Source organism: Cydia pomonella, chromosome 20 (genome assembly GCF_033807575.1).
Source record: "Cydia pomonella isolate Wapato2018A chromosome 20, ilCydPomo1, whole genome shotgun sequence".
Lineage (NCBI taxonomy): Eukaryota > Metazoa > Arthropoda > Insecta > Lepidoptera > Tortricidae > Cydia > Cydia pomonella.
The window spans coordinates 7,485,001-7,498,223 of NC_084722.1; the positions used below are offsets into that span (position 1 = coordinate 7,485,001).

At 35.9% G+C, this 13,223-nt stretch overlaps 1 protein-coding gene across 3 annotated transcripts in view; it reads right to left on the reverse strand.

The window, feature by feature from the left end:
* Positions 1-13,223, reverse strand: part of LOC133529401 (apyrase-like) — a 192,007-nt gene that overhangs the window by 12,997 nt on the left and 165,787 nt on the right. For 2 of the 3 annotated variants that reach the window (XM_061867107.1, XM_061867106.1), the window contains exons 1-2: positions 8,280-8,511; positions 2,202-2,424 (exon numbers count right to left, since the gene is read on the reverse strand). In XM_061867107.1, coding sequence (XP_061723091.1) covers positions 2,202-2,424; positions 8,280-8,398 — 342 coding nt within the window. In that variant the 5' untranslated portion in view covers positions 8,399-8,511. Of the gene's footprint in view, positions 1-2,201; positions 2,425-8,279; positions 8,512-13,223 lie in introns of those variants that run through there. The other variant, XM_061867108.1, reaches the window with a different exon arrangement.

Here is a 13,223-nt window from a genome sequence, read left to right on the forward strand (position 1 = left end):
CGTGATGTAGGCATTAAGATTATGATATATTAGATATTGAAAACACTAGAGATAAAAATAGGTAATAACAACGTTTGAGAGATTTGTACTCAATGTCTATTTATAACTATGTAGCATATTAAGATAAATCTTAGAGATTAAAATAAGTAATAACAACGTTTGAGAGATTTGTACTCAATGTCTATTTATAACTATGGAGCCTAATGAGCCTATTAAGATAATTCCCGGAATCGATGTTAGGTACTTGACTATTGCGATAAAAATATAATCTTAAGAGCCAGATTTACATTACGACGTTGATATACTAAGCGAAATTTTTGAATTTTCTTAGCAATATGTCCGGTATTTTTTGAGTTACTACGGGTCAAAAGCATTTATAATATCTTTACAAAAATACATGTTTCTAATATGTAAAACTTTCCGGATCCGGGTCGGGGTGTCCGATACTTCGTTTTCTATAGAAAATATCACGTGATCACCGATCACCCGTCATAGAAAACGAAGTGTCGGACGTCCCGGCCCGGGCTCGGAACGTTCTAACGTGAGTCATCCTTAAGAAGGAAGAATAGCTTTGCGATCCTAGCGAAATAACGGTACTTTTTCTATGAAATTCCATTTCGGGAGAAAACATTTTCCACTAAATCTTAACAAATCACTTTGATTTTGATGTCGATCGCTTCAACATAATATATTCTAGGTTTATAGGTTTCGCTTTAAAAAGCTTTTCACTTCTTTCCGGCTTGGGCTGGTGAAGTAAAAAAGCTGTTAAATTTTTAGGACTCCGTTGTCCGTCCGTCTGTCTGTCTGTCCCAGCAGCTAGGCAAAACCGCTCACGAATGGGCGGACCTCTAACTTGACCTGACCTGGATGCTTAGCCAATGTGCCAATCGTTAAGGGGATACGGGACCTGAGATTTAAATATTTTAGGTAAATATATCATATACCATAAGGACTCGACTGTTTCCTCCTCCAAAACTAAACCAAATGTAAAGAAATTTTGAGATCTAAATGGATTGTGAAAATGATTGTTTATGAATTTTATGATTATTGATTAATTATTGTTATTTTTTTATTTTATGATTGATGATTACCAATGATATTGTAAATATGCTTCTGCATGAATTATTTATATTTTAATACGTATATACTTGTTTTGACATTTACTAGAAATTAATGTAAATTATAATTTATAATTTTAAGTCTTAAATTGTACACCCTAGCAGGGTATCATGTACCTACTTGACTATATTTAAGACCAAAATGTACAAATGAACATGATTCAATGGAATAAATGATATGATACGATATGAAATTATCTGTGTGGGGCTGTTTTGCTGTTTAGGCTAATTAATAGGTTAATTAATATCAGTTTTGAATACCATGTTTATATCTGTGGCTTAGTAAATTAGGCCGTTTTCGCGAATATTTGAAGTGCAGTAGCGCCTTAAGAAACAAAAATATTTAAAAAAGCAAAACAGTCCGACACCGATATTAATAATAATAAACTGTTGCAAAAACCACGGAGGAAACAGTCGAGTACGTTTGTATAGAGAAATGACTACTCCTGTTGCCTCTTAAAGCTCCGTAGTGTAGCGTAGTCATTTTTCTCTATCACTCCCATATTAGTGCGATATAGTGACAGTTGTGTTTCACGTTGGCTAAGCATCCTGTATCTGACAATTAGGCACGGTTGCCCCTTGGGCCATTTACCTTAATATTTATCTGTTTTCTTACGGATACCATTTTATTACGCAGACGTCCACTTTTTAAGCCATTACTCAACATTTAGTCACATAATACCTAGTAGTAAATTATAGATTGCATCATCTCTCAATAGTATACCTTACACCTTGGTGGGCGTTGCGTGCGTTCTATAAGACGGGTAAGAGCGGCATCTGCTCGGTATAGCTGTTACATTTCATTAAATTGTGGAAAGGGCCTCTGACTTAATTCTTTCTGGATAGCTTGACTTTAGCACCGCCTCTTACGTCTTAGTGAACAACTCGCGAACGCGAAGCGGCGCGGCGCGACGGCCTACAGTATTCGCGTTCGCAACGAGATCACCCACGTAGGACACTTCCATAGGTATCAAAGGACTGATTCATCTGCGCCGCGCCGCTTCGCGTTCGCGAGTTGTTCGCTTACGTAAGCCACTGCGATTGTTCCGTATACTGGAAAAACTTACAAATCCATATACTTACATGAGCATCATTTGGCAGCATATTGATAAAGGTGGACATGACTTTATCTTTCAACAAAGTGTACCAGTAGGTGCCTTGGAAGTCGTCTCCAGCATTCAAGAGAATGGCATCGGGTTTCTGGCTTATTATATGATTGATCTCGTGGAATAGTCTTGCGAATCCGCCTAGGCACCCTGTGTTGTTCGTTTTGCATACTGTGTCCTTTACTGACGTCTCTTCGAATCTGGAAATTATTTTATACATATTTAAGATAGACCAATATAAACTGACCGTTGACGTAACTGGCGGCTTCCTCGCACAACGTATCAGTATTGCGATACAACGAGGAAATGCCGCCAGCATCCTTGCTACAATGCCTCAGTGGCCAATTTTAGATTTAAGCTAGTTATAGTAATCTTCTGTATATATCCATTATGTATATTGTTATTTTTAATAAATTTTAAGTAACTAAGGAATTTTGATTTAATTGAGTATTATGATTAGTATTTTTTAAGTAGTCACACTTAATTTTTCGTAGACACAAAGAAAAAGTTAATAAACCTTCCAGTGGCCGAGGCTAGAATCGAAACGGCATCTTCAGTTTACGCGGCTAACACTCTAGACCTATAGGCTACTCGGCCACGGTGGTCAGTCCCAAATTCTCGAGTATATGTAATTTTTAGGGTTCCGTACTCAAAGGGTAAAACGGGACCCTATTACTAAGACTCCGCTGTCCGTCCATCCGTCCGTCCGTCCGTCCGTCCGCTATAACAACAAATACTAAAAAGTACGGAACCCTCGGTGGGCGAGTCCGACTCGCACTTGTCCGGTTTTTGCAAGGCTAGGCGACCAACTCTAGGGATTACGGTTTATGGCGTGGTCACTATTTCTTTAGTACATAATATATGATAATTAAAGCAATTGACAGAAGAAGAAAATAGTGAAAACTAGATTAATTTCTTTTCTATTAGAAAGTATAACAGATATATCCCCAGGATCCTCGTAGCTTGCACGTGGAATATGCATAATTCACGATGAATTATGATCTCATAAATTTTACAGACTTAAGTTTGTAATATATGTAGTTATTTATAGAAAGGCATACATCTTTCAACATACAAGCACAAAAAGTTGTTTCTCACTGGACTAGGTAATTAATTTTTATAATTATTAGATAATATAGCCCCGAGCTTTAACCATGCTAGATTAAAAGTCTGATTACGGTCAGTACAGTGGCGTCGTTGATCGGGTCACCACTTTCCCGAAAGAAGGTTGAGGGAGGGGATGGCTGACATAGGCGTGCTGGTGCTGTTTGTGTAGACCGGTCTGTTCAAGCTTACATGGGCCATATGTTTAGTAATTTCATTTTAGAGTGGAATTTACGTGAGACACCTCATTCGGTTCTTGTTTGTTTCTTTTATTTATTTATTTAATCTTAATTGCACAAAAGAAAACCTTCTAGTACAAAAGGTCTTTATCCTTAAAGCTTTAAAACCTTATAGTACAAAATCTATCAATTATAGGACCTGAAATCTTGGAAACCTTAAGAGGCAACAGGAGTGGTCATTTCTCCATACAAACGTACTCGACTGTTTCTTTTTGGAAGCTAGAGCAATTTTTTTTTTCAACTTAGATTATTATTATTAATATCTGTCGGACTGTTTTGCTTTTCTTGATATTTTTGTTTCTTAAGGCGCCAGTGCACTTCAAATATTCGCAAAAATGGCCTAATTTACTAGGCCGCAAATAAAAGCATGGCATTCAAAACTGACATCAATTGACAGCCTAAAAAGCAAAACAGTCCGACACAAATAATTTCATTACCATTTAGATCTCAAAACTTCGTTACATTTGGTTAAGTTTTGTAGGAGGAAACAGTCGAGTACGATACATCGTTTTTTGAAATTATTACGCAGTATTTTTCACCTAACCTGGCTTTCCTTATCGCACAAGTTTTAGGACCCGCTTCCATTAGTGAGACGGATATATTCGCCTAAAATATTTAAATCTCAGCTCCCGTATCCTCTTAATAAACTAGTTTTTTTAGTGTTTTTTATTATACAGGGTAGTCCACACGGGTGTTGGTAGTTTCATTCTTTAATTTCTCGGAACCGCTTGGCGGCTGGCGGTGGGGAGCTGGAAAGGCATGTTTCTATGCGCGTCGTTTCGTGGAAATTTATTCGGTATAGAGCAGTACACGGGAGCGGAGCCTGCATTTTGTGTATGAACTTTTTACCAAAACCCTAAATCGGTGATTACTGCACGATGGGTGTGTCGACAGGAATACCATTTACGGGATTAGCGTGAAGGGCTAATGTGATACGCAAATTGATCTTAATGTTTGAGACTACCGGCTCGACCATAGCAACAATGCCTGGTGGACGTCTGGTCTCTGAGAGAACGGCTGACATTGTCGACCGAGTTCGACGTTTAGTTCGATATAATCCGCAACAATCAACGCGTAAGAAAGTTTGGGCTTTGGAAAAAAAATCAACATTGTGACAAGTTATGAAGCATAATTTTCATCTTAGGGTAGAAAAGATTCAGTTTATTTTTGAATTAAACCAAATGATGCGAATAACTGACTTCATTTTGCCAATCAGATGTTCTAAACTCATTTCCAAAAGGAGTGATATGATAACAAATGGCCACCACGCAGCCCCGATCTCTATCCGCGTGATTTTTTTCTGTAGGGTTACCTCGAATCTGTAGTCTATGAGAATAATTCGAAAGTTTTAGAGCAGCTCAAAAAGAAAATCATCCGGAAAATCGCCAATATCCCCGAAGGGAAAGTTTCTAAAAAAAAACAAAATTTACGACTTCGTCTTCGAAAGTGCCAAGAAACTCAGAAGGCCAATAATATACCTACACATTATTTTAAGTCATAAAATTCTCATTAATTGTAGTTTTTAAAAGTAGTATTAAATATGTTGTAAGTACGTTTTGTAGTTTTTTTCTTCTGTTTCAAACTGCCAACACCCTTATGGCCTACCCTGTATATATTATGTACTTGTGAGTCTTGTGACATGTTATTTACATATCAACAGAATTTTAGATTTATTAGTACTTGTTTGTTTGTTTTTTTTTTTATATAGTATTTATTTTTTGTTTAATTCGACATTATACATTATCATTATGTCAATGAACATTCGAATTGGCTAAAACCGAAGAAACCTGGATGAATCGTGTTCTTATCAAATAAGTATGTCTAAGTATAATTAAAACCTAGAATAATCTTTACTTACAGGTTATTAGTTATTACAACAGTTAATTGAAAAACGTTTGGTCAGAGGTACAAAATGATACGTACCTTTCGAGAATAACTTTTATCAACACGCGTATAAAGTTAAAATTCGTTTAACAGAATTCCCTTCACTTTTCTTAAACGCTTTGCAAAAATACAATGCACATTGTTCATGCACCTAAATTATATCTCTTTCTGTCATTCGAATAGCAACTTTGACGGAATTAAATTAGATTCAGTTCGCCTTGAAGGCGAGTCTAGTCATGTGATTCTGGCTTGACTTGGATATATTATTAGTGTTTAGTAGTCGGCATGTATTATATTATAAGGCTCGTGAAATAACCGATTATCGACCTTAACTATAAAGACATAATGTCATCGTGGCGTCCTAATGTAAATTTCTTATGTTTGGTATCACTTTCAATACTTTACTTTCTCTTTTTACTAATATTTTAAAGTTAAGTATATCTACGCTAAAATGATATGTATGTTCAAAACTTCTTGGACTAAACTGACATAGAGGACAGGACATAGATTCTGTCAGTGTCAAAAGTGACGTTTTTGGTTGAACAAAAGCTTTTGACACTGACAGATCAGTATCATATCGGAAACAGATCGAACAACTAAAACTCGAATTGGCGTATTCGGGATGGGGCGTGATATCAATGAGATTACCGCGAAACGTTATTCATCGTATAACTTTAATTATGTATGACTGAAATTTACTTTTATTTTCATATTTTTACTTGTCCTCATTAATATTTATTTAATTATAAACCAATACCCAGAGATTTGAAAAATAGTATATAAAATAAAATGCAAGATTCAAAATAGTTTTAAAATTTATATTTAAATACTCGTATAAAAAAAAATATATTTTTAAAATACTTCTTAAAAATACAAATACTCGATAAAAAGTCCTCTGAATAAAAAAAAAACTCGGAATTTTTGAGTAGGAAAGACTTTCGAGATATTCTTTGAAAATAGTGTGTCAATCAGTCCTCTAGATTAGTATTTTGAGTTGATTTCTCATGTTAACCGGCAGGATGAACTTATAAATTATGGTTTTATAAAATATTTAAAATAATTAATTTAGATTTGTAATGTTTTACAGCTAGTATTTGCCTCTCGTTGGTGTGGTTGTTTTTGTTTCATTTGGGCGGGAAAGTTTATTTCCCTCTCATGCCTTGAAACCTCGCAATGCACAAGATTCAATTCCAATCAATGCATTTATGTGTCGAAAAGCAGGTAGTGTTACAAACAGGTGTTACATACATCACAGGATTCCACTTTTTTAACAACTCACTACGCTCTTGGTCATGTCTCATGTGCGACGATACTGAATAGATTTAACAGTTCCATGTTAAAATAATGAGAGAGTTGCAATCTTAACCTACATAGGTACAGTCAAATAATTTAATTTCTGTAGCATTTAGTACCTTGTCACAATGAAAATCAACATGAATGTCGCTAGGGACCTCAATGACCTCATACTATCGTCACTGTGACAAGGTAAGAAATGATACTAAAATTGAATCCCTTGACCGTACCTAAGTCCTAAAAAGTATTTTTTAATTTTAGTATTTTGAAAATAGAAAATAGTTCCCAAACACTATTTCAAATAAAATAAAAAATGGTTTTCTTAAAATGGTATTTAAACACAATATACATAATAGGTATTTTGCAATTTGTATTTGCATTTTAAATAAAAGTATTTCAAATACAATAAGACATAACTCTGCATATACCTACCTGAATCAGAAATATTTTTGGAAACTATTACCATATACCGCACAGAGGTAGGTATAGGTACGTATGTTTATTTTATTAAAATTAATAAATAATTGTCATTTTCATGTATGAATAGGAAGATAAGATAAAATATTGATATTAAAGCCTACTGAAAGTTGTACAGCGTACGTGGCAAAACAAGATTGAGTAGTATGAGAAACGATTGCTTTATTTTTATAAAGTAGTTCATCTCAAAAAGGTAGATTAGCTTCGTTATTTAAAAGAGCCACACTGCACACAAGCTGTTACTTACTTGGCTGGTTAAAATTTTGGTTATTACATATACCAGGGTTTTAAGTGACCCAAGCTACCGTAACTATGGCAACGAGTGACGAGAGTTGATTCACCCACTTTCAATTCATAGGATGCGGATTACACAGTAGACATACTCAATTGTTGCATTTTGCAATCCGTGTATTTCTGCCCTAAAAATGTGCCTTCATATTTATAATTTTATTTCATTCATAAAAAAAACTATTTATGTGTATTTTAGTGTCATCCTGCATTATCTTTGCCTAACTGAACATTTGTTATTATTTAATTAAAATTATAGGTTTATTTAATTAAATATAAATAAATAAATATTTGGAGACAATCTTACACAGATCGCCTAGCCCCAAACTAAGTAAAGTTTGTACTATGGGTGCTAGGCGACGATATACATATGTATATAGATAAATACATGCTTATATACATAGAAAACACCTATGACAGGAACAAATATCTGTGTTCATCACACATAAATGCCCTTACTGGGATTCGAACCCGGGACCATCGGCTTCATAGGCGGCTACACCTACTAGGCCAGACCGGTCGTCAATTTATAGTATTTGATTTGTTTTCTCGTCAGGTGTAAAATTTGAATTTTTTTTTAAATATGTATTTTGTTTAAATGAATATGATGTGATATATTGTAATAAAATGTCAATAAACGATATTGAACTCATTAAATAATCTTGTTAGTGTTACTTTAGTGAGTTTATTTTCCCTTGTTTATATTCCTTGAATGTCTGAAGATACTTGAATTGAACACAACCTTGCACCGCAAATGAACGCAACCTCACCTGGCGTGAAAATCGTTGTAATGCACTAGATCTAGTCTAAATGTATCATTTCGTAACACTCCTCCCGTCACTGGTCCCAAAATTACACACGAAAACAAAACACTACTCAAAACTTTCATTTTCTCGTCACGAAATTATTATTGAAATAAATTAAGTTGTCATTTTTTTAAATAAATAAATATAAATATATATACGTCCAGCTGAGCGGGTCCGTTAAGTAATACTAAGCGATATCAACTACCTACTATCAATTTAAAGTCAATGCAATTTTAGTAAGAATGATCATTACACAATTGCGAAACTATGGTCATGCGACTCAGTACTCTATTGTGTTGCATCAAGGTCGCGTTTATAACGGAAAAGGCGCGTAGGCACAATATAAAGTTTGTTATGCATGTTGTTCAATTAATTTGGTTTGTTCATTTTCACAGTATTAAAACGCACTATAATTAAGACATTGAACTAGTAAAATTAAATGTAAGGCAATTAGATTCTATGTCTTCTAGCTTTCATTTCGTCAACGTATACTTTCATAAGAACATTTAGATAGGAAACCTATCACAAAAAAAAGAAAAAAACTGTGTCGTTACAAAACTTACAAACGAGATATTCCATACTTACATGTACTATGTAATAGGTATATATTAGTTGACAATAGAAAATTAGATTTAGTATTAAAATTTTGATTTTTTTGAGTAATAGATAAAAATAAATAATATGACCTCGCAGGAGTCGCAAGTAATGATAAAGAGGCCGTGAATGTTTAATTTATTTCAGGAACTGACTATTTATTTAAGCAGTTACTTGTTATATTGAAGCCTAACCTTGAAATTGTTTTCTAATTTTAACTCGATATAGTTTCGTCGATCAGTTGAGACCAATTCTATAAATATATGTGTATTTATTTTATTTCGATTGCAATTATATTTCGATAGACGGATTTAAATAAATAGACTTTCTAGGTTTGAATTTTGTAATAAAGTAACATTTAAGGTCAGATCACATCGACTACGCGTGCGTAGACGTGCCCGTGCGCATGTTGGGACCGTGCACGCACACGTCACGCAAGCGGTGTGCTGTCTCTCATGAGGATCTGTATATTGTGCGCGATGGCGCACCTGCACTTGCTTCACACGCTTCCGGTGTGCACAGGCCTGTAAGGTTAGCAGAATCATTATTTACCTACTCTGCTAAGAAGTGTGTCCAGTTTACTTATCATTTATTCATCATGGGGCTTTACCTCACTTATTTACCATTATCTTGAACTCATAGGTCAAATGACGTGCTTATCTATATAACTTAGGGGCTCTCAAACTTTTATATTGTGTCCCTTTACATTTTTTTCAGTAGCCGATTTAAGTCTCCCACTGCTGGGCAAAGGCTCCTGCTCTCCGCTTGACTTCGACGACTCCCAGTTTAGTGCATCCTCCGGTCAGTCAGTTGAGAGAGGTGTCCAAGTTATCCCATCAGCTCCGCCTGGACGTGCTCCGCCTACGCCCCTCTACTAGCATCCAATCGGTGGCTATGTTAGCCCTCCTATCCAGATGCATGCGGTAATTGCGGTAGACGTATTTGAGCTTGGCGCTTTTTCGCTTACGTCTGCAATTCGAATTTTTGAGCGCAGCGTGGTGTTTTTTCCGCGATCAGTCGTTTGAACACCTTAAATACTGCAGCATAGTTATAGGACGTTGGCAAACCTTCAGTTTGGTCTTCTGAATCTCTGTGAATGACCTGGACCAAGTTTGGGTACCTATTTCAACGAGTTTGCGTTTCACTGACAACACGACGGTGGCAAACAAGCATAAAGCCCGCTGATGATAAGCAGTCACCGCAGCCTATGGACGCCTACAACTCCAGAGGCTGCATGCGCGTTGCTGACTCTTTAAAAACCTGGACACTCTTTTTTAATAATGCTCTAATTATTTTGTGTCTTAAAATATTGAGCCGGCAAATTGAGCATACTGGTTCCTAACGCACCAGAAAACGCTGCGATGACGCCCCGGGGCGTCACTATCCACAGTTTGAGAAACATTGGTATAATTTCTCAGTTAATTATCTGACGAGAGCATACTGAGAATAAGCCGTGACTGAAAAAATGATGTAAGCATTTCTTCGAATTGCGTATTAACTAGTTACCCCCGATTGTAAATATAATACAGAATCAACATAGGTATCTATTATAACGGTTATTTTCGGTTATTTATTTATGCCCTTTTTACATTTAATATAAGTAACTTTATTAAGACTTCAGAATAATTACAAAGAAATACTAACATGATATAAAATATATTATTAATATCCAATATAGCAATAATTTTGATGATTACTATGTCTAAAATCTGATGTCTCAAAAGTCTTTAAAAAAACTGCCTTCAAATACTGCACGGTTGCTTGACTGACACGAGTGATCATAGTTTTTATCACATTGAGAGTCAAGGTAAGATATTGACAGTCAGATCGAAGGCGTTTGATCGGGTCTGACATCGCTGTCTTCTGTCGAAGTTACCATCTTACAGACTGCCCGAGAAGTATGTCCATATGGATTGCCAGCTTTTTATCCGAGAGACTCACCCCTACGAAACGTACTACTTAGTGGACGACAGTTGTCTCAATGGCATGGACATTGGATGCTGGCTGTTTTTGTTCTATTCTCAACATTGTGTTTCCTGCATATTAATGGCATGTTGTCTATCGGCGACTTCCATTGTTATATGAACAACCTCAGCTATAACCGCGAAAATCGAAGTTCGTCAATTGCGGGCTTTTTTCTCTGTCACTCTAATTACGTGTTATTGAGAGTATAAAAGAAAGATCCCGCAATTTGCGAATTTGGGTTTTCGCGGTAGGCCTCCAGTACCCCTAGATTGTAAATTCAGATTGTGATATTCCTAGATATTCGTGAAACGTGAAAATCTTTGTCTTCTTCCCTGAGTCGACAGAGCTCCGCGTAGCGCTATTTCTAGATAGTTTGCCCTTCGGGCATTTGAAGCAATTTAACGAACCTATGCTACCTATCTATTGGTTTAATGTGGCTACCGTCATAACATTACACAGGAACATTACGATCTGCGTCGATAGAAAATCGTAATATACTTGTGGCAGATATCACGAGTGCTCTAGTCAGAGTTGGTTTGGAGTCAAAGACACAAGTACCTATAGTCACAAACATAAATCGTAACCATGGTGATGGCTAGGGCATTTCCTTCCTTGACATCTCCATCCTTTAAATTTCCTTCTATTATAATTATTTAAGTAATCGTCGTAACCAACGTGAACGAAGAGGAAATCCTCTTCTGTTCTCACTCAATCATCGTTATATTAAATACTTATCGTACTATATGTAAACTTTTTCATTCGTTCTTTGTTGTGTTTAACTCATACCTTTCATCCGTCGCCTTTACCTCATCTAAAACGCACAGCGCGTGATGTGTGTAGGCTTTGTTTTTTATTTTCTTGGATCCGGTCCAGATCCGGTGATTTTAACCGGATTCGGTAGTTCCTTAAAAATTTTTAGCATCTCGATATCTATACGGCATTGATAGCTGATAACCTATAGTCCTTGATAAAACCTAGTACTCAAGATAAATTACCGATAGTAATCTACAGTAAAACAAAGTTCATTAATTATTTAAATAAGCCTTTAAAATTCCCGTTCTAAAAGTACCCCTGCTTTTAAATTTTGCCCACAATTTTCCTTATGATACGTTAAAAGCATTACGCTCAGTGGTAACTCCATTACCCTTTGTGCATTAAACGTCAATATGTATACAGTTGCACTATAACACAATGGAATAAAGTGCAATATTGTAGTATATATCTTTAACGTCGACTGTTTTATTACTTCGAAGATAATTTGTTTTATACTTGTTCATGTTCATATGCGTCAAAAATCGCTAGCGAGACAAATGCAAAATTTTGAACCTGAACGGAGCGAGCAATCTTAATAAAAATAAGCGGCCAAGTGGCCATTTTTAAATAGTGGCTTTGCAAACTGTAAACCTCACTATTATATATTTACTATAGACTTAAGATATAACTATCTTAGGCGTCACCCCTATAGTCATATTAGGTACCTACTACGAGGGTATCGGATCACGCGCAGTGCCCCCTATCAGTAGCCCCGTTTACATGACGACGCCTTTGGTGCCCAAGAATTTACGTCGGCCTTCGCCCGCCTCGCTTCTTTAAGTATGAGAACGCCGTAGGCGCCCGACTCTGGCTTGCGCGCAGCGCGCCTCGTGCGGCTTATCAGTCCGAGGGTCAAGGGTTCTTCAAACATACTGAAGCGCGTGCAGCACGTTAAATATACATCAGGCTTTTCCCGAATTTTTCTAACCAACCTAAGCCTACGCAACAAGGGTTTAACTCACGTACTTTTGCCACTCCCAACAACACAAACAACCTTTGAACTTCGTAATTTCTGAATCGTCATTTTTTTACCTTTGTATATTGATTTGTCCTATTCTTGTCAAACTCCTCAAATTTTATAAGCATACAATATCTGGGAGACCGAACTTTGCTCGGAAAACATATTGAAACTCAAAAATGTGCGTTTTCCCAGAGATAAGACCTAGCTAGATCGATTTTTCGCCCCGAGAACCCCCATATATCAAATTTCATCGAAATCGTTAGAGCCGTTTCCGAGATCCCCGAAATATATATACATACAAGAATTGCTCGTTTGAAGGTATAAGATAGTGTATTTGTTTCATCTACTTACGATTAATATTTTAAATCTTGCGGCTAATTGGAATTGTTTTGAGACGCATTATGGTCATTAGTATGGTATTGAATGAATCCATTCATGATGTGTACAATCAATTTTACAGCTATATATATGTATATCATGCACTTTAAAAACCTTGTTAAATTGTCCCCAGAAATACGTTAGTGTATGAACCACATTAATTATTATTTCTTCAATTTATTTAATTAATATAATCT